The sequence below is a fragment of the Solea senegalensis genome, linkage group LG15, assembly GCF_019176455.1.
Source record: "Solea senegalensis isolate Sse05_10M linkage group LG15, IFAPA_SoseM_1, whole genome shotgun sequence".
Classification (NCBI taxonomy): domain Eukaryota; kingdom Metazoa; phylum Chordata; class Actinopteri; order Pleuronectiformes; family Soleidae; genus Solea; species Solea senegalensis.
Window position 1 is genome coordinate 7,896,040 of NC_058035.1, and position 22,846 is coordinate 7,918,885.

Here is a 22,846-nt window from a genome sequence, read left to right on the forward strand (position 1 = left end):
TTAACTTAAAACAATCATGTCAACCTTATTGTTTGATTAACGATTTACAACTTAACTGTAACAACCTGTCGGTCACTGCTCAAAGCACAGGGAAATATTCTGTCGCCAAACACCAATAAAATGAACGAGTGAACACACTAATCAGTTGCAATCCTAATCAATCAATCATTCACCTCTGTCTGTGGTGTGACAATTTGCCCATAAACGCAAACACATTGGAGGACAGATAATGACAATATGCAATATACAATTCAACAGTCCAAATCCAAAGACATTCAGCTCACTGAAATGCAAGACAAGACAAAGTCCTGACCTTTGGGAACAGCTCTGTTGAATTTTACTTGATAAACGACGATAAAATCAATATTAAAAAAAGGTGCCACCTATATTTCTGGTAATCCATCCATGATATGAAGATTTTCCTCGGCTCAGTGCAGAAGCTCAGTGATTTCTATATTCTTCTCGACAAAGGGAACTAATGGCAAGATTGTAGTCATTTTATCTAAAGCTCCTCCTAATCCTGTTAATGTTAAATATGCAATTTAATATACCTGAAAAGCAATCTAAGTAAAAAGAGAAGATTGTCCCCAAAGGTGCTGTGTACCCGAATGTCAACTGATTATTCTGCAGAATGGTCAGGGACTGGTACTGTAGAGCACAGAATATAGGGGGAGACGAGGCCTCACAATGAGTGAGTGAAAATTAACAAACCTACAATAAAAGTCATGCTAAGTTCTTAACTGGTGCAAAAATGTTCAAGGTGGTTTCTTATACTTCTAATACTTATAACTCATGACATTTGGTTAACATTTCACAACTCGTTCATTCATGTTTGAGTAAATCAGTGAAGAAGTAACAAAGACTTCTTGCTGAAATAGTTTTGTTTTTTTACAGTGCTATCTCGAGTTCTCCCTTAAAGTAAGGCATACCCAAAGTGAGGTCATTAATAATTCAAACAGCCGTACACTTCTACAAACAAACTCACAAAGACGACTGCAGGCCCAGTCATAAAAGAGCACTCAACGTCAAAGAGGCTTTTAATGTCTTCAATCCTGATGTTGTGTCCCCCTTTTATTAGTTTAAAGGTGTGTTATCATATTGACTTAAAACATCATTTGCCCGAGATGTTACCCACTGAGTAGTGCCAAATCCCATATGCTAGAGGGAAAAAAATGGTGCTTATTATTATTTAGTGTACACTGGCTCTGTGCATGCTAGCAACAACTAAAACGTTGGAAAATTACAGACCAAGGTTTACATAAAAAATCAGGCAGCATGCTTTAACAGTTAAGAAAAATACATTATTCATGATGTAAAGACAAGTAATGGTGTTTTAATGGATTGCACTTAAAATTATAGATTACCAGTGTCTGCTATTGTTTTCTGTGCATTTTACATGGGCTTTTGAACATCCAGATACAGGTTGCTCCATAGAATTCCATGTGCATTTTATGTGGTTTGCGGAGGAAAATCATCTCGTCATTATACTTCTGTGCCGTTTCTTTCTCATCTGCATAATATTCTGTAGATACATGAATAGGACGTTGAAGCCTCTGATTAGCCTCTATTTTTATATCATCTCATGTCCGTGGAGATTCAATTACTGGCTGAATATGGATGATTTATGTGACCATTCAGTCGCGCTTGATTTGAAATCAGGAGGAAATACAGAACAAATGCATCTATCAGTGGCTTTAAACGCCATAATGAGGTGAAAGGATAGTCAAGACTGGAATGGTTTCTTTTGCCTGCTATACTGCGATTTCCACTGTCTAACTCTGTGTGTAGATATTGATGTCCTTGAACTTTTGCCTAGTTTAATAAATTCTAATTAGATTAGAGCAAGAGAGGGTATGAAAAGAGCTTTTTTCTTTCCTTCTCTGATTAGGGTAGGGGAAAAAAAATGTGTGTGGTGCTACGCAGAAAGGCTCATTAAGGCTGTTCCCACAGAAGTGCAAGGGAAAAGGAAGGGGATGGTTCCGTCAGGCAGACTCACACTCTATATGTTGTTTTAAAAAAACAAAAACAAAGAATTGTTGGATGCTGAGTCATAAATATGTATTGATTATTTAATGCACGAACCCTGCCGGAAATCTTTTCATTAAGAGCGTGTCACAAAAGTAGGAGCTATTCCAAGTACTTAGATGAATTTGAACACGGTAAGTCATTTTGTTAATATTCATCCAAGCAAGAGCCCCATAAACCAGGAGACTTCATGTAGAATATTCACCATAGCGACAGCAGATAATTCTCTGTAAATGAACCGCTCCACCTGGACCATCAACGATGTGAAGAAAGGGATATGTTTTAAATTACCTCCCTATTCCAAAGGCGTGCAGGACTTTTTTGGTGTGGCTCAGAAGGCCTGAGAGCTTGGACTGCATATCAGACAGGTACATCGACAATATGTGAACTTGCTGACAATAGGTCGGGCAGGCTATTCAGGCAAAGCTATTGGGGGGGCCAGGGTGTCATGAACCTTTAAAACTACACGTTCCTCTGCAGCAAGTGTCTCGCCAGCTTCTTCTTTCAGCTCTCTGAATGGACAGCAGCCTTTGTGTGCCCGGATAATGCACTTCAATCATCCTTAATGTCATATAGCTAAAAAGGCTCAGAAGCAGCTTGGAGGGGGCTTTGTTCCCTCTCCGATCCAAATGGAAAATTTGAATGTGTAATAGGATTTAGAACTGTACGTATATTTCATACTCTTATACTGACCGGTTGTGTTGAGAGCTGTGTTGTGTGCATATAGGGATGGGAACACGATGAAGAGCTGTAGGTGTTTTCCATTGACGTGTGCTTGTGACAGCTTATAGCAGGAAACATTTAAACGGCCCTGTTAAGGTTAAAGCTGATTTAATACACTTTGTTGGTTGTTTTTTTTCATATAACACTTAATATTCTGGACATGGTAGGTTGCAGGAAAAGCTTGCGGTGTGGTAATCAATTCCATGCATTGGCCGTCACTAAGATGGTGAATGGCTAATTGACCACAGTAATGGTGCATGGCTATGCGGTGGTCGACGATGGAGACGCGCACATTAAAAAACAATTAATTTCCAATACCAATGTCACTCTTGGCTGCCTCTGCTCCTGCACATAACAAGGAGCTGTCACTGATGAATCATTTCATACTCCGTCTCAAATTTTGGCTAGGTAAAGTTAGAAGACCTTCCTATTTGGATTGATACATGATTGGGTTTGTCTGTATTAGAGCAATCTGATGAGCTTTTCAGTTGATGAGTCTATTTAATATCAATCCATCCTCTCCGGCAATAACCACGAGGTTGAGATCTGGTCATGCACTGATCACATTTTCTGTTTCAAGCAGATGAGCCAAATTTCTTTTGCTCTTGTTTATAGAACATTTTAAGCTGCAGCAGGCTAATTTGCTCTTTGGCAGCTCCACGTGGCAACAAGACATGATTGTGGAAGTTGGAATAGCTTTTGCCACAAATTGCACCACTTCAATGAACCACACATTTTAGCCTTAATGTGATGGTTCTTAGTAGCTGGGTAACGGTGGATTTGATTTTTTTCTTTTTTTAAACTGGCTTCAGTATTTGTTGGAGGCTGATTCAGAACTTTTTAATCCAAATTTTGATGTGTTTCCTCTTAACCTATAATGTGACCATATCAAAGAAAACTGCCCTGTGCCTATATCAAAGTAAAATACCTACAACGAGGCACTTGTGTGATGGAAAACGCAGTGCCCTTGACTATATGGCATAATCTGTGGGTATAAGTGGTGCATTTGATGGAACATACTGTTATAGCTGTTTGTGCACTTTAAATTTGGTTACTTCCATGGCCTTTCAGTAGCCAAGGACAAACACACAAAATAACAGATGCACAAGTGAATGATGACTTTTTGTTTGTTTGTTTTTCATCAGGCTGTAAAGCATTATTTCTAAGGATATTTGCAGAGTTTTTTTTGTAAATAATAACATGAAACCCTCTTCAGCGTGTAAAAAAAACCCCATCTTGAATTAATTATTAAAATCATTTTCTTACTCCACACAATTGTCTTGCCCTGCAGTTACAATTACCCTTCAGCATAATTCCAACAGCACTATTCAGCATAATTTAAAATTAAGATAATGCTTCTTTTCGTTATTACTTTAAATGGCACTCAGCATCTTTTCTAGAGCTGCAAATAATGATTATTTTCATAATCGATTAATCTGTCGATTATTTTCTCAATTAATCGTTTGGTCCATAAAATATCAGAAAACCATAAAACATGTTGGTGTTTGTCAAACCTGGAAATGATGATGTTCTCAAATGTCTTGTTTTGTCCACAAACCAAAAAGATTAACTTAAATGATTTCTTTGTTATCCAGAGCAAAGAAATTAAGAACATATTCACATTTAAGAAGCTTAAACAATCGGAAATCTTGTTTTAATCATGAAAAACACTTCAAACCGATTAATCGATTATCAAAATAGTTGTCGATTAATTTAGTAATCGAATAGTAATCGATTGATCGTTTCAGCTGTAATCTTTTCATTGCAAATGTTTGGAAACAAAGACAGGATGCTTGTATTAATCCTAAAAAAGTCCTGGCATCATACTAGGTAAGGTTATTGTATAAGCTGGAGTTTGTGACTCAGACTCTGGTTTATTAATTTGCCTTTTCAAAATCTTTGGCAAATTCAGTTCGAGGAAGAAGGAAAGAAACATATTAAAAAGCTGAAATGGGCTAGATTTGAAGACAGTGTCACATTGTGTCATGTGTTCCTGGAATACACTGAATGGAACTGAATCCCTGCAGGGTTTTCACTCCACTTTCTCTCTCTCCCTTTATAAAGGTCTAATGAAAATATTCCTTGTCAGAAAACTGCACACCTGACGATAATATAAAGATGGTGGGGGTTCATTCATTCCTGCCAGTGATCGGATAAATACGTAAAAAAAAATGGTACAGTTCTCAAAAAAACCTAAACGTATGCAAGGCACTAAGCATTTTTCAAAGCAATTAGCTTAGAATCCTCCGTGTATCGCACCAAGGAAACATTCATCTCAATAAATGTGTCAGTGGCATCACAAATGGAAAGACACTGGGTTATTGTTTGCGAACATCCAGCTTTCCATTGGTTGCGGCGCTGCTGGTGTGAACCCCAGCTGACATAGAGCGAAAAGCGTGGTACACTCTGGACAGGTCAGCAGTCCATCGCAGGGCAAACACATAGAGACAACTGCGGGAGGAAGTCGGAGGAACCCAGAGAAAACCCTCGCATACACGGGGGAGATCATGCAAACTCCAAGCATAAAGGCCCTTGTTCCGACTGGGGTGTGAACGTGGGTCTTTTTGCTGCATGGCAACAGCGCTAAACACTAAGGCTGCATTTTCTTTCTTTGTGTCATATCTGTATCAACAGAACAATGCTGTACTTATAACTTTAAGTAAGAGACTATAATCATTAGCTACAATCATTGATCAACAACGGTCCGGTCATAGGTCCGTCAAAAATGAACGACATACTGTAATATGAAGCATTACAGTAAATATTCTCTATTACATCAAAGTGCACATGAATTTATTTTTAGATTAATAGCAAGTATGTGCTCTTTGTAGGTTGTTCACAGGAGATGAGCTGGTTGATCAGTGGATGATCTAAAGCTTCACACGCATTTCTTCTCATTAGTGAAAGTCTCCATTCGCCAGAGAGCAATTTATCAGTGTCAGGACACACTTGCACAAAAATAAGTAAATAAATAAATAGGTGATAATACGAATAAGAATAATGCATTTATATAAAGTATGCTTAGTGTAGATAAATTGTAAATTCATGCACAGGAAAGAAGAGAAAACAGCAGATGGTTCTGCAGAATCATTTGCACGAATCGTATGCAAAGCATTTGCACTTTGTTCAAAAACACTGAGAGACTGTGTTTATGATGTGCACACGTGACTAAATGACGTGGAGGTGAAGCGTGCAGTTTTTGGGGAATCAGACTCCATGATAAAAATGATGACTTGCACATTGATATAAACACCCATAACTGGGTTTAATTATAAACAAGGCATGCAATATTTGGTGCTAAGACTCTAATCTGAGGCGGTTCATAATCTTGTTATAGAGAAGTCATTTAAAAGTCAACTTGATTGCAGAACATTTTGGCAGAAATTGCCAAGAATAGCAGAAATTAAAATAGAAATAGTATAAAAAATAATAAAATGTATACTTATTGTTCCAAAATATAATACACATTGTCGTGAAAGTGGAATATTTACATTAAACTGACGTAACTACCAGTGCTTACTTATAAAAAAAAACACAAAACATACAAACAGTATAATTACTATTCAGTGCAGCCATGCGTGGTATTGAAACTTGTAATAACTGTCATGGTTCTCATACTCACAAATTTGGCATCAGTTTTCATTAAATGAAAATCCTATCGCACTGCTGTTGTGCTCTTGTCTGAGGACATTTCAGCGTCACTGCTGTGTCCTTGTAATTATTTTGGAGAGCATATTTGCTTTAACATGAGCTCAGCCAATGAGCCAAGACAGGGCATGTTTCAGGCGTCTTCCTCATGACTAACTTGCATATGACACAATGTTCTCTGTGATGATAGATGCAGGTTGGCAGTCTGAAGCAGTGGGTCTCACCAGTTGAAAAGGATCGGACATGATTGGTGCTGTGGAAAAGCTGACAGCATGAATTATGGAAGTCTCATTAGGGGCTGCTGCAAATGATTTATCTCGCTTCGAAATATGGTTCTCCGACCACCTTTGCCTCCATGGTTACCGAGTCCATATAGTGTTTTGCTCTTTTTAATTTCTTAGGTCTGTCATTTTTCGGTTTATTAGTGAAGAATGTCCATCAAGACCAACTGATGACTCTATTAAATCGAAGGTCACCGTTTAGTATGCCAAGCAAAATGGTTCACAAAAGGACAAAGTGTGCTCTTTGAAAACTGGCTGCGGTTGCAAAGGTGGCAAAAATTGTGTCATGTTTTTCACTTGACAGATGCATTGCTTGGCATGGTGGCATTGAGCTTGGCAGTGTGTGTGACTGCTAGGTCATTTACTGGGGTTGTGCGTTTGGATTGTGCCAAGTCCTGTTTCCATAGTTTGCTGTTAGTGAGATCCTTGCACACGCTGCAGATCATAATCATGCAAAATTAAACAAACACATATCAAGATTGTGTAAAAAAATATATAAAAATATTCAATTAAGTAAATAAAAAGTGGGGAATCATGTCAAAATTAGAGAACATTTTTGTTTAACGCCCAAAGCGTTAGGCCTGAGGGAGCTTTAGTGCTAATGTGCATTTTCTGTACTATTCGTATAACATGACTTCTGTCTGAAATGGTGTCATTAGTAATCCACTTCCATCCTTGTTTCTGTCGGTGCACAGTAGTCCTTTCAGTTGTGTCCCTGCAGCAGCCCCACTTTTAGTCACGGGTGATTCTTCGGAGGTTGCTTTCTGAAAAAGACTGGTGATCTTGCAAGTTAGAGGCTGCAATCCTGGCATCGCTTTCGCATTAAAATGCTCCATAGGCGGATCCATTTTCTGGTAGCATCGTGCAGCTGAGCTGAAAACACGAGACACTGCTCACAGTAACATGCTGCGGGGATCTTTGTTATTAATAAAAATCAAAAAATAAAAAACTTAAGTAGATGACAATCTTCATTTGTTGTTGTTCTTCTTGTTTCCTCCCTCTTATTTAAACCAAAATGAAGTCTGCTTACTCAGTGATGGATACGCAAGTGTGTGTTTACAACTTCAAGAATGTGGTGCACGGTTTAATAGTGTAAATATGTGATACTCATATATTCAATTTGTACTTGTTTGGATGGGTTGGATTATTAAGGAAGCAGACTGCTGAAGTCTGTTCACTTCAGTGTATGGAGAAGAGGAGGAATGATCTGCTCACTGCACCCAGCAACAGGGCCTCTTGATTCAGTGCTTTGATAACATCAGAGCTCCATCTAGGTTGTTTTCCGAGGTACTGCTCACAACCTTGTGATTTAGTGAAAGGGCTGGAAATTGTCAATGCATTCTTCAGAGTAACCACTCATTTGCAGCCACATCAGTGACAGAAAATAACGTATATGCTCACTGCCGACAACAGACTGTAGTCTGATTGCTTGTCTCACTGCACTGACTCCATTTTTAGGAGGGAGTTCACATGACTTCAATAAGGTGCAGTGGCAGTTGCACAGAATTTTAATTTGGTTTCAGTCTAAGTCATTAGGAAAGTCAACAGGAAGCAAACAGATGGCAGAAGGAATATGATGGATAATTGTGTGTCTCAGAGGACAAATTGTAATTTGTATTTGATTTCTTGCAACCCACTCATTTTCCTAATGAAGGACTAATTGAGTTTTTTAGATTGGCTCAAGCATATGGTCCCACCAACAGTGAAAGATTTGTACAATAGGTGTAAGGAGATACATTGAAGTTGACGGGGCTCGTGTTTGTCTGGCAGTTTGAAGTTTGAGTAATGTTCTGGGAAGACTAGTTTTGGATCTGAAAGTGTATTTATGAACTAAAGAAAAAAAAAAAACCTATGCACCTTTATGTCATCACTTTCATCATCATTTTAATTTATTTATTTATATGTTTGTTTCTTCTTTCTTTTTTTTCTCGTTGAAAAGTCTTCTTAAGTTCTGTCAAAACCACTTACTCTGAGAAAAAATGTACCACCTTAATGTGCTGTGTTGCCTTTCAAATGTTGGAATAAATAAAATATCAGTAGAACCAGTATTTTACTTTAGCATTAATGTCTATTTGATGTTTTCTTTTTTAATGTACTTGTATGTTATTCCCTTGGTTTTTTTTCCTCTAGATTTTGGATTTTTTTTTCTTACCTTTTTGTATTATGCTTGCTTTTCATTGTAGCTTGTATGTTGCTGAATTTGTTTTTTAGATAGATACAAATTTTTCATGTTTTAATTTAATTTAATGTTTAGGTCAGCTATTAAGAAATGGATCAAAGACAGACATAGGAGAGGGAGGTATCTCTCTCTTCCTGCACTGCATGGACCGTACACTTGTCTATTTTGGGAACTTACACTCTAATGAAGTGCCTCTCATCAAGTGCTACATTTGTGACAGTCATTCAGTCAGTGAGGCAGGAATGCTTGGGAGGCAGTGAGCGAAGCAACCCTGACAGAAGCTTCTCATAGGGGCTTCTCGGTAAAGGCTTATTTCATGCAAGGTTAGACACATCAGTCATTGGACATGGGGCTGGCTTTTACTGCCTTACAATAAGATTACACATGGAACGTGTCCACACAGTGAAGATGAACCTGGAAATGAAATGTCTTCACTGGACTCTTTGTGTGGTCACCGCCAGTGGTCAAGCTTAAAATTCCCCGCATGCAGCACATCAAAGCCTTCGTGATGACAAAGGTCATGTGCAGAGGGCCTCTTGTTCTCTTTGATTCGTGTGCCAGGTCCTTGTTTATTTGTAATGTGTGTACGGAGTGCTCTATAGTAGCAGAGCATCAATTAAATCGCGCGTGAATATCATGGTAAATATGGCCACTAATTAAGCTTGAAAGCGTCTATGATCTGTGATGGGTCAGAAAAGCTTTGAGCCCACCAAATCACGCTCGTCGTAAACAGTTTGGCTTGGGCAGGAAAATACTGTCCAGTGCTGTTTGCACATCATTGACACTGTGATGAAGCCTGTTTTGCCGCAGCACACGCACCAGCACCATGTCTTCACATTCGTAGACCTGGTGTCCTTCTGTTATAACCTTCATTTATCATCACCTGCTGAGGTCACAGCCCCAGTGATGGCTGCGGTGTTATGTCTGCTATGGCAGTAGTTTGAGCAGGCATTTTGTGAAAATTGGCCAATGATTTTTCATTGTTTTAGCTGCAGTTCTGGCACTGCTAAGAGATCGGCCTCCGAAAGCTGATTGAAATACAAGAGATATTTTCATTTTAAGGCACAATCAACTTGAGAACTCCTGATATTCACCACTGAATCGTTTTAAGCTTTTCTAACTTAAGATCAAGGTTCTTATTTCCTTTTTTTTCTTTTTCCTTTTTTTTTTTAGTTACCTACCTGATTTGCTTTATATCCTTAACAAGCAGGCAACATGGTGCCATTATAAACTGATGGCACAGTATGGTGGCTGAACTGAAACCAGAAAAGACGTCTTACACTTACTTGAGGAAATTGCAGTTTTGACATTGTAAAGTGCTCCTGAAAAGAGTGCTAATTCTGCTTCTCCCGTGAATTACAAGCTTTTAAAGTATGTGTGTGTGTGTTGGCTGTGAGGATACATTGATTTAAATCTTCTTTTTGAGGATATGTTTGGTTTTTGTAAGGTTAAGACTTGGTTTTAGGGTTAGAATTAGGTTTCTGTTAGTGTGAGGTTAAGGGTTCGGTTAGGGCATTTAGTTGTCATGGTTATGGTTAAGGTAAGGGGCTATGAAATTTACTTAAGTATGTGAATTTGATCTCACTAAGTATATATGCTGCACAAGAATGTGTGTGTGTGAACATGCATGTGTACATTTTTCCTTAAATTCTGCATAGTCATCTTTTTTCTGTGACAGTTTTTCATTTCTAAGAGGCTTGGTTTGTATTTTTCTAAACTCTATATTTTGTATAATTAGGTGGTTGGCACCTTAGGTTTATTTTGCCTGGAAACAATTATGCAGAGAAACCAGAGAAACTAGAAAACCTATACCACTGAGAGATTATGTTACTATAGTCTCAGAGGAAAAAGAAGCTATATCTAAATGGGAATATATTTTACATATGAAATAGTGTAAAAAAAATAATATATATTTTTTTTGATTTATAAAGCACAAGTCTCAAACAAACATTAGTTATTTAGTATTTGAATGCCAAGGTCATGTAGCAATTTAGTTCTCCATGTGCAAACATATGGAATTATCCTCAAATATGTTGGATACTTCAAAAACCCGCAATGCTGCAATATTGCTAAATTAAATGGTCACTGCAGTGCTGGTAGAAATTTTTAGTTCCAAAAAAACAAACGCTTTGTCACATGCCATCAAAATTATGTGGAAAGTAAGGGAGGCGGTGATTGAAATAGCAAAGGGCTTAAAGTTTTCTATTTAGTCCAGAGCGAGGCCAAAAATCAATTTCCAAACATTTTAGAAGACCTGAATACAATCCAAACCTCTGGGGTTACACTGTCTCAAACCAAAGAACTGTTTGTGAGTAATGGCAGGCTAAATGCATCATCTGCACTTTCTGCTTCGTAAAGACACGTTGTTCTCAGGCGTTTTCGCAAATGACGACAGACTGTGCCCTCAGTTTATAAAGTTCTGGTCTGTCTCTCATGCTTATCCTTATATAGCCATAGGCTTGAATACAATAGTTCAATCAAAGCAGTATGCTCATTCCTTTCACTTTCCCTCATGTCAGGTTTTGATATCTGGCTTTCTGAAACACAGCATTGGGATTAACATCTTCATTTTCTGATATTGTAACAGATTCTGCTCTGATACACTGGAAACTAAGGCATCCTATGCAGTGAATTGTCCGGTTCCTATTAGTGTAGCTTTCTGTCCACACTGATTTTAATATATAATTTAATATAATTCATCTTAAAACTCTTAAAATGTTGAGTCTGTGATGATGAAACACACCCATGTTGTTTGATTCATAAAGTAGCAGCTCTCTAATGACTGTTTACCGTCGAAGTACATGACTGACATCACGCCTAATGACAGTTTTATAATCTCTTTAATGTTGCAGTGCTTTTGTTGTGTTGTTCATCACAAGGTGCTCAGAGCGAGATTAGATTAGGTGTGACTGACCGCTGAGCTAATAACACTGTTTATTAAGCGGAGTTGATCAATGTTTCGCGGTGGGGAAGTCATTGGTATATTGTTTAATGTACATATGTCTTTCTCAATGCAGGGACGGGGCAGTTTCTTTATATTTACATTGTTAAGAACAGAGTTATTTTTGGTTCACACAAACTGTCAGAATTTTAGCGTTTAACAATGGAAGTTAAAAGCATTTAAAGCAGCCACATTGTTGTGTAGGTATTGTCAGAATTCAAACGTCCTGTTGAGCCAAATGGCAGAAAAGTGCCATTGTGCGCTATCTTAAAGCTTTTAGTGTTTAGCTTCATTTCTATAATTAAACAGCAGTGGGCCCTGCTTTTTGTGTCATTTGCAAAGGAGCCGACCTTCAGGCTGAGTAAATCAGAGAACTTATAATTCTGCCAAATGAGGAATTGGTTCATGTTCCAAGACGCCACAGGAAAGAGCACAAAACTCAAGTCAAGAGAAAACATATACACCAGTCAGCCTTACGTGATTGTTCTCCCAAAAAACCCGCTGTTTGTCAAATCATCAAATGTAACTGCATGTTGTTTTTTGCCTGGCACTGTTCACACTGTGCTTTCATTTTACTTTGAGTAAGATAGATGTGGACACAATCAAATCAAACTGGAATACATGAGAACACGCTTCTAACGCTTGCTGCCTTGTGCAGTCGTGCTTCTCAAGATACCAATCAGCATCAAAAAGCTGTAATGTTTGTTTCCACCTGGCGGCTTGCTGTCCTTTGATTATACCCTCTTAATATTCAAATGTCTCGTGCAAACACAGGCATGGCGTTGTTGTTTGAATGTAGCTGAAGACCGAGAGTCGCTTCTCCCCGTGCTAGATTTATTTATTTCTTCATAATCCAATCAGAGAACATGTTTGTTGATATGATGTGGTTAATGCCAACAGTCTGGTGTGTAGATCAAACAGCTGCGTTTTTTGTAGTCAAGTGATTTACCATATAATTAGTCATGAAATGTGAGCTTTCAGTGGAACGTGATCAGATGTGAGGTCAGTCTGCGGCAAGAAGCGAAACAAATCGGGAGGCCACAAACCATATTAGAAGTGATGTTTTAAACACTCCCCTTATTAATGGCTGATGCATTGTATTGTGCAATGTACTAACATTAGCTACGTGTGAATTTGTTGTTGATGCATCACCTGCATTGCATATTTCCAAATGATATAATCACCTCATTAGGACCATGCTGGCAAAAGTAATGCGATTTTTCTTTTAATTAAAACATGGGTTCAAAAACAATTTGCATGAGCTACTTAAGCAGGTCAACGCTTTACAGTGTGTCACTTTGTCTGAAAACCCGCTGATGCAAGTTCTTAACTAAATATGCATTACTGCTACCACCACTTTCTTTTCAGTGTGCAGCCCGAGTCTCTTTCACCCTCTCTGGGAAACAAAGAGATTAACCATGCATTGTACTGAATACAGCTCAGAATACATTTAGTCTAATTATACCAAGGCTAAAAAGGCAAAACAATATTTTGACTGGGTCAACATAAATAGAAATTGCACAAAGATGAGCCAAACTGTTGAAGGAAACTGTGGATCAATAGCATGCTATGTCCATGACCCCCCTCCTCTGTGGCTTTCTGATGGCTTACACATTTTTACTTTCATTTTGTTTTCTTTTATTTTCTGGGTGTGCAGGAGGGAGGAAGGGAGGGAGAGAGGGAGCTGGTCTGATGAAGTGTTAGTGTCTTAAGAAAACAATGTGAGTTTATTTGCATGTTTGCTATGTGTCTACGCTGTGCTTCCAAGCTCAATTAATACTTAATACTCACCCTTATAAATCCGTTGCATTGTTCTATGCCCTAAAGTAAAGGACAAATTAAATACCAAACTTGTGTGGTCTTTGTTTCTAGCCATATACTGCGGTTGTTTCAAGCGTATTCTGAAAAACAGTTTGTAATAAGCTTTTTTTTCCCCTCAGAAGATCATGTTTAAGCCTAGCTTTCATATCAACCTCTATTTTGTCCCATAGAATATGGAATGATCGGAGAGCATACAGTAAAAAGTCAGCGGCCAAGATCAGTTCATGACACAAAGGCCCTGAAGGAGCAAGCTGAATCTGCTAAATTTATGGCACAAACTGGTAATACAATAGTTATATTTCTTTATTTTGTTAACGAAACTTAATTTCATCATGCATGCTCTCTCTTGCACTGCACTTGTACTTTTAAGTGGAAATGTTTTTGCATTATTATTATTATTATTTTTTCTTACTCATTCTCTATTGCTACATATGAACTAGGAAGATAAATTCCCCATTTATCGCAGTATTTACTTTGACTATAGAACATAATTGGGTTTTGTGGGTCTGTTTGTTTTTGTCACATACTGAGTTGGATAAACCATACAGTATATTCATATAGCGTAAATTAAACACAAGTTTAAAACGAAGGCTGTGATGTAGTTAATAGTTTCCTTCAAGGCGTGAGGAATTAAATGTCATTTGATGAAAAACTCACCCCCCGCAGCCAAATATGAAACACATACTTGGCAAAAGTTGAACTGATAGATTCTGCCCTTAGAGATAAAATGAAGCTATGTGACTTAATTAAATGTAGCATAAAGCGCCGAAATCTAAATTCATTCATTCAAATAAATGACATTTACAACATGCCACTTTTGCATTTTTAATAGAATTACAAAGTATTGGAATGAGTAACAGCAATGTTAAAGCAGAACCTTAATTTCCTCCCATTATTTGGGAACTTTTGCTTTTAATCTGTTTTAGAGATTTCTTTTTTACGGGTGGGTTTAAATCTAAGTGTTTAGATGTTAATGAGATTATTATTTATTATTTACTTTCACTTTTGGAAAATTTTTTCATTTTTTTTTCATGTATTGTTCAATCTGAATTGCTGTCATATTTTTTGAATCCTTTCATTGCCATTTTATGTTGCATTACTCCATACATACATACTGTGGTCACAAACTGGTACTAACATATACTCATTAACACCACTCCATTTTACACAAGCTGTAGATATGTTGTTTCCCTGTCCCGTCGCATTGTGCCCTTCTGTTTCTCATCATTCTCACACAATTTACTCTCCCTGTATGGCCTCATTTAACAAATTGATCCACCTTTCAGTCTATTTTATGATCTGCAAATATTAAGAGCAGGTTTTAGATTCCTATTCGGCTGAATATGTGTGTCCCTCACACAACATTTTCTTTTTGGGAAACTACTTTGAAGCATATTGTGCTCAGAAATTCAAATGTGATTCGATGACTTCAGATAACATAAATGTATTCAGAGCTGCACTTGACAACATTTCTCTCTGCAATTAAGGATTCTTCATAGACAAAAGGCCTCAAAGAGAAAGAACACTTCACCTGAGCGTTTAGCATAATCAACAGTAATCAATTATTTGGTGACAACTCTGATGTAGGGATCTGACTGCCCACTAACTTGTCACCAATTCTCTTCTTTTCATGGCGTTGGAACTCACTCACCACCTCTTTATAATGTTCAGCTTCATGACTTTGTTTTATCTTCGACCTTTTTTTTAGGCCATGAAGATTGAAAGGCTTAATGCCATTTCTTCTTATTAATATTTACAGCTATGGCCATCTTATACTGACTGCAAACAAATATGTATCCAATAACAATATGCTTATGTAAAGCGTTTATTTCAAAACCTGATCGCCAAATTTCCAAATGGGAATTTGAATGTTAGACATTCACACACATACAAGTAGCTGTGACCTGCTGAATAAAAGCAGCTATACTGTACCTTCTCAGTCCCCCCCATTTCTATGACTTCACTGGTTAAGACAGATGAGGAAATAATTTCAAGCCATCATCTAAAACAAAGAGTTTGCTCCACTGTTGTCAAGGAAACTAGATAGTTTGCTGCAGTGCAAGGAAATCCATAACTCAGAACTCTCTCTCTCTCTCTCTCTGAACTAACACCCATTAAAATCCATTTTATTTTCTCTGATGTTGTCTTTCTTGCATGTCACCATGTTATTATGGGTTTCTTTCATTTTCGTTTGAGCTGCTTTTCACACGTTTTTTGTTTTTTTTTTAAACATGTTATTATTGAGTCTCATTGAAATGCACGATTATATACATAAATGTTTAAATGAAGTGAAACGGTTAGATACAACAATGTCTACTATAATCATCCTTATAATCATTGCTAAGCCTTTTTTGTGATCTTTGCATAAATGTGATTTTAATCTCACACTATAAAGATGTCTGCTGACGCTGTAACTCCCAGTGATTGCGGACACAAAACACTTTTTTGGCGGCATATATAAATAATCAGCAGTCAAAATTAATGAATGCCGCCAATTCAGTATTTATCAAAGATCACATAAAGTTAGTACAGGATGTACAATAGTGTTTTTGTAAATTCCCAAGGCCCCATTTCTACCCAACATGAACTATGTTGGCCTCTTCCTAATTTAATCTACCCCGCCCACCTTGCCCCAACCTCACCCTGTTAGCCCTGCCCAAGGACCATATTGCTGCATTTAACTAGTGTCACCCTTCTCCCACACAGGTGAATCAGGTGCAGAGGAGTGGTCCCAGTGGAGCTCATGCTCTGTAACATGCGGTCAAGGGTCGCAGGTGCGAACAAGAACATGTGTCTCACCATACGGAACTCACTGCAGCGGCCCTTTAAGAGAATCAAGGGTTTGCAATAACACTGCCCCTTGTCCAGGTAGTGTTAGCCGCAGATTCTTGAATATTAATGTTTTGCTCATCTGTTGTTTACATGGAGGGAAATGTGTTGCAATGTTTTTAACAAACTTTTCAATGTTTCTATTAAAGAATGTGTTATTACCATTACTGTAGGTGTAACTATTAATACTAATCTGATGATTCCTTTTTAATGTTTATTTGTGAATGTCTTTTTTTCATATTCACTTTTGTGTTCTCCATCCCATATAACTGTTGGGCAATTCATCAGCAGTGAAATGGTTTAATGATATGTGGTTCTGCATGGAGCTCTGGGAGCGGTAGATACTGATATGTCATCAGCTTCGCTTCTTGAAGGTCAGCTGTGCATTTTAAAATAGCTTGACAGCGTTCCTTTAAACACGCTGCAAGGCGTCTTCTATAACCCATGAGTGTATGGCGGATGAGTCAGTGGTCGTGTGGTATCAGCACTTGCTTTTCTGACTGTTAACTACAGAGGGCTAATGTGTGTCTGACTACATCCATTTGGACAGGTTTTCGTTTCAAACAAGTCGCCATTTTCAATTGTTCTCAGTTTTTAAGCAGACAAAGAGGTGTCTGTCGTAATTAGATTCTGAAGTCAGGTTCAGTCAGTTCCTTTTGTCACTCTGCGCTTCACTTTTAGATGTGATGTGTAAATGAAGGAAAGAATGAACTCTAAATGCTAACAGGAGAATGAATAATTCCAGGAAATACTTTCTAAATATCAGCCTTGGTGAGGCTTCTCTATTGGCATTAATATTTAACTCACGCAGCATTAAATCTCTAGTTTCGCTTAAAAAAAAAAAAAAGAATGAAAAAAAGCCCTGCACAGCCCAATTCCAGGTATATGCATAAATTTGCATTAGGAATTATTATTAATTTAGAATCATAACGTACAGAGCTGCCCATGGAAGTTTATTACCGTCTGTGATTAATCTCAAAACCTGAAAAAACACTTGGGGTTTGCCTGTGGCTAATTGTGGATGCACAAGTTTCTTTCACATAATGAAACAGAAACAGTTATCATCAAATAACTCTGGGAAACCTGCACCGCAATTCTGACAAGACTTTGACTGAGACAGGACTCTTTGGACTTTTTTTTTTTAGAGAAAATAAGAAATAAGGTTACAAGATGACAATCTCTTTCATTTCTAAAATGTCTCTGCTCTTAATTTATCACATTGTCTCATGAGATTTTAGTATATTTTATTTCAAATATACTATAGTCCTGCAGTGTTGATAAATGACATTGCCTGTAATATCAGGAATACCATGATGCTTCTCTCCACTTACTTTTATTAAAACTGGGATCATAGAGCTGATATAGCACAAACCATACGCGGTTGCAGTAGCAAACTGCTCCAAAAAAAATCCCACCTGGCATGGTGCCACAGGAAACAGAGTCTATATCTAATATTCTGAAAGGCAGACTGATCAGTCAGCTTTCTTCAACATGTCTGGAGAAAGCCAAGTTATGAGAATATCTCCAAAAGAGAGTATGCTTGAACAGACACATAAATTTTGTCTCAAAGGAATTTCACCCGATTGCCACTGTCACCGAAGACATAGCTTGATGAAATTCTGGGACACTGCATCTGCATTTTAGGAAAAAAAAATGAGAAGCCCTCCATTAAAACCTGCACCAGTGGCTCCATGTTCTCCTTTCTTATGAAGAACAGCAGTTCAGTCTGCAGCAGTTCTGTTAATATTTGACTTTTTTCTTCAGTAATTCCAGTGCAAATATGCAACGCCCAGGCAGAATTAGTGTGACATTATTTTATGAGGCCAGTATCACAATTTAATATAATTCTACTTCAGAAATAAGAACAACTAATTGTTGCTATCACACCATCTCAAATGCATCAACCAAAGACTCCTAAACACTACACATGTAAACAAGAATTATAATGAGCAGGGAAACAGAGATGACATGACGGCATGATTACATTTCTCGAAATGGAGAGCTTTACTTTCTTTTATTTGTACATTACACAGCTATGTGACCTTAAAAGTAACAGCTCTACAATCATTTTGAAATTACAGTGATTTGCAATAAGGAATATGTTGCTGCTTTCATTTCCACTCTGTGCCCTGAAAGCGTGTATTTTTTGTGCTATGCAGCTGGTTGAGAAGGTGCGATCTCATGCGTGCTTATGATTGAATGATACAATCCAATTCGTAAGAATTAAGAGACATCTAATGGTGAGGATGTAGACTGTAGCAAAACAGAGGACTTCTCCATTCACTCTTCCCTTTTCCCAAAGCAAGGACCTTGTCTAAAGTACATATAACTGTCTTATTCTAATGATATGGCAATCAAGCTATTTATATTTTATATTATACACCCATACCAATACACGCATGGGTATTTTCAGTTTCTGCCAATAAATCCAATAAATGTTACACACCGACCTTTAATTGCTAGAATCAGGTGAAAAGAGAGTATCGCTAAACTGTCATATAAAAAAAGACAGCAGCAACCGTCTCTGACATCCAGCAATAAAACGTCACATGGACTTATGAACATACACCGTGCTGCTGTGTTTCAGTGCAGTTACTGGGGCTACAGAATCAGAGCTGCGGTGAAGTGATTGATGAGCTTTGTTTTCTGCATGTGAAAACAGCTAAAATGTTCAGAACTGTGAGCCCACTCTGATTAATTAGGATGCAGCAGACGCCGCTGTTGCTCGGCAGTAGATGCTCAGGGTTGCTTTAACATTTATTATTTCTTATAACACAGTTAGTCTTACTCACTGGATGTAGCTCGTGGGTATGAGTCTCCCATTGGGTGCCTAATTTAGGTGGCACATCCGGCTTATTTTCAGAAGAAGAAAAAAAAAAATCCCCTTTGCCGCAGGTTACAATACGAGCCAACTCTCTGATCTTGCATACTACATGCTGCAGATTGTTACTGAAAGATGCAATTTCACAGTCATCATACATCTTTTTAGCTTTTTAAGTAATTTTCTTTCATGTGAATTATAGACAATTTTGAAAGCAATGGGAAAATGTTCCACCAAAACAAGTTTGTGACCCAAGCTGTTTCCGACAGGAACTATAGTGCTGTCTGTGACGACTGTGATTAGATTAAATAAATTCAAATAAGTCAGAATGTTTTTTGTTCCATGATTACAAAATGATTATGTATGCTCAGATTAATTATTGTGTGGCATCACATCTTTACTTCCAACAAGTATGAAAATTTCCTTTTCACTATAATGCAGCATGGCAGCATTATATATGACTGACTTGACTTGACATATAAGAGTCACCCCTTTGCTTTTTGGTGAGATATTGGTTCACTGCCACAAATGTATATGTATATATAATGAAATATTTCCTTTCATGTGCAAACATGTGGTCTGTACTCCAAAGCATTAGATAAAACAAGACAAGATGAGAAAAGATAAGATAATCCTTCATTAGAGCCACAAAAGGGAAATTTACCAAGCATGTAGAAGCAGCCACAATTTCTTTTGTCATGATAAATGATGGTACATCATGGTGTGATTATTTCAGCCATGGAATATGTCACCCAGATTAAAGGTGTGGCTCGTGTACACATTATTAATGGGTTCAGGTCAACAGCACAGTTATAATGCAGCTCCTTCAGATGTAGGCTAAGTGTTCGAGGGAAACATCTGGGAAATTAACAGTTTTGTCGGTGGTGTTTAATACGTATAATAACATCAGCCTATATGAGCACTTCATAAAAATACACAAAGAGTTAAACAAGAAACAACATCCTGCATTTTAAGGGGCAATTCTTATTGATATAATATATATAATAATACAACAAATAGAATTGTGAATGCTAACATATCAGCTGTACAAAACATCAGTTGTTTTGGTATCAGCAGAGGTGATTGCATGTCTGTTTTAATAATAGTTATCGTTAGAATATAAAAAAGTTATAGCAAAAAAGGAAAGCTGACCCGAAACAAAAAACAATAATTACAGACACAATCCCATGGGTACAAGTAAAATAAGTAATTTTCTAAAATAACTTTACAAGAATCATCCATCTTTATTTATATCACAGATGATTCAATAAGAAAATACTCACTATCTGACATTAGGAGTATTGATTCAGAAAACTCAGTGAATCAGAAAGATTCCAAAACCATTTCTGTGATGTGTAAGTTTGGCTAACAAAAAACTTCAAAACTCACTCAAATGATATGAGAAGGCCAACCAAACCCTCGCTTTGAGTGAAAACCCTCTTGACAAATGTATTTGCTCTTGGCCACCATCTTGTATTGGTCGGAGAATTTCACCTTGCAGCACAGTGCTATTTGCTCATGGCCTTGCCTGTAAATCATAGCAGAAAGAAGTTTCATAGTTGCTAGCTGTGACTCAAGTTTTCAAAGTAAATGCTTCAGCCACCAAAGGACACTTTCCTTAGAGCATCAAAGCTATGGGGACAAGGGCCGGGACAGACATCATCCTGATTCCCTGATCCAACTACTCAACAATAGATACTAAGGTCTAGTTATTGTTCTGCAGCATCTTCAGATAAGCATCTGCACAAGCTGTTGACAGTGACCTCTCAAAAGAGGAAACATCAATGCAAACAAATTAGTATTTGCAAGATCTTAAGTCATGTTTAGAGGGCCACTTCATGTTGTCGTCCCAGTACTCGTACTTTGTGCATTGAAAATAAAGTTTCATCTCATCTAATCTATTTTAGTCCAAATATACTGTATGTACATGCACAGCTGCCCCCAGCATCGGCCTCTTGTTTCCATTGCAGTCCCCTGTGCTCTATTGTAGTTGATTAGAACACACTCATCGTGCAGCTACAATAGGTTTTCCATGGTTTAGACATTGTTGGAAAGCTGAGAAACCACACTTTCAGAATCTGTAAATACCATACATATGTATCTAATGAGGGGACGGTATATGAAACACATCTCTTTTTTTTCACCCCTGATAAATGATAAATTTCCTCTTGGATTTGGGCTGTGTGTGCTGACCTTTACTGAGTGAACATTTCGATGCAAAATATAAAATGTGGTAATGCAGAGGTCCTGGTTATGGCTTTCTTTTCTCGTGTTTAACTACAATTGTTACATTGGCGTAAAGACAAATTTGCTAAATGATTGTTGGTTAAAAAAAAACAACAACATGAAGGATCACTGGTATTATAGTCCCTCTTAGACTCATAGTTTAGAAACGCATGGCTTGTGAAACCTCCACATGAGAGATTGATATTTTTATATTCCATTTTGTATAAATTTACCTCTGCATGAAACATTATTGTAGGTCAGCGTTTGTCACTGTTTACATGACAAACAACGCTAAATGCATGGAGGTGACTTATGCTTGTGGATGAGACCTTGTGAATCCACACACTGTCTGTACGCTCTGGGATTTCACTTACATTAGTTTTGTTCCTAATTATTTTTGATTGATTTTATTTCATTCATGGTTCCGTGCAGTTTGTTACGGTTTTCTTTATGCTACAGTATAGGGACAGAGACATTGAATAGGCCTGATGCCTTTTCTTTGTCCGCAGTACACGGTGTGTGGGAGGAGTGGTCACCATGGAGCCTGTGCTCATTCACATGTGGCCGAGGGCATCGCACTAGGACTAGGATGTGTGCCCCTCCCCAGCACGGAGGCAGGGCCTGTGATGGACCTGAGACCCAGACTAAGCTTTGCAACATAGCCCTGTGCCCAGGTATAATCTGTCTGCTCTCTTACTCTATCAATAATAAGACTGAAAACAATTATCACTGAAGGCAAGAAGATGAAAAAATTGATCATTTTAGCAGTTGATTTCCTCAGGATAGTAACAGTTTCACTTACATGCGCTAGAAATCATTAATCAATACAATACTGCAGAGGTGAGTAAAAAAAAGGACGGCATTTTGTGGTGCATTTAAAGTAATAGTGTTTACGCTATAATGCGGTTCAGGAAACCCTGTCAATACTGTGATACTGACGTCCAAATCACTTACCAGCAATAGCCTGTGAGTGGTAAGCAGATTAGCGATGATGAGGTTTTTCCACACAGTAAATGTTAGCTTGGCTCGGCAGGTTACAGACTCAGTGAAAACCGCTCAGTCCCAGATGGTTCCTGTCTGCACTGACATGGAAGATGGAAGGCAGGCAGGCAGAAAATAGTGTCTGCAGTTTGTGCATTTAACATAGTAATAATCAAAATTTTTCATATGAAATTATTCTACTGTAACAAACAATGTTTTATTTTCATGTTGCCTTAGGCTGTTTCTCAGAAATCTTTTAACTTGTTTAAAACCAAACAAATTCTTCAAAATCTGCAACTAGTAATGTGATTTTTTTTTTCATTTAAAGTTTTATTGGTTTTCAGTCTGAGAGGAAATAGTGATCTAAATAT

At 37.7% G+C, this 22,846-nt stretch overlaps 1 protein-coding gene across 9 annotated transcripts in view; it reads left to right on the forward strand.

The window, feature by feature from the left end:
• adgrb3 (adhesion G protein-coupled receptor B3) overlaps window positions 1–22,846 on the forward strand; it is a 98,691-nt gene that overhangs the window by 25,398 nt on the left and 50,447 nt on the right. For 7 of the 9 annotated variants that reach the window (XM_044045381.1, XM_044045386.1, XM_044045384.1 and 4 more), the window contains exons 3-5: window positions 13,789–13,899; window positions 16,325–16,486; window positions 22,004–22,168. In XM_044045381.1, the coding sequence (XP_043901316.1) occupies window positions 13,789–13,899; window positions 16,325–16,486; window positions 22,004–22,168 (438 nt within the window). The remainder of the gene's footprint in view (window positions 1–13,788; window positions 13,900–16,324; window positions 16,487–22,003; window positions 22,169–22,846) is intronic. The other 2 variants (XM_044045387.1, XM_044045389.1) reach the window with 2 other exon arrangements.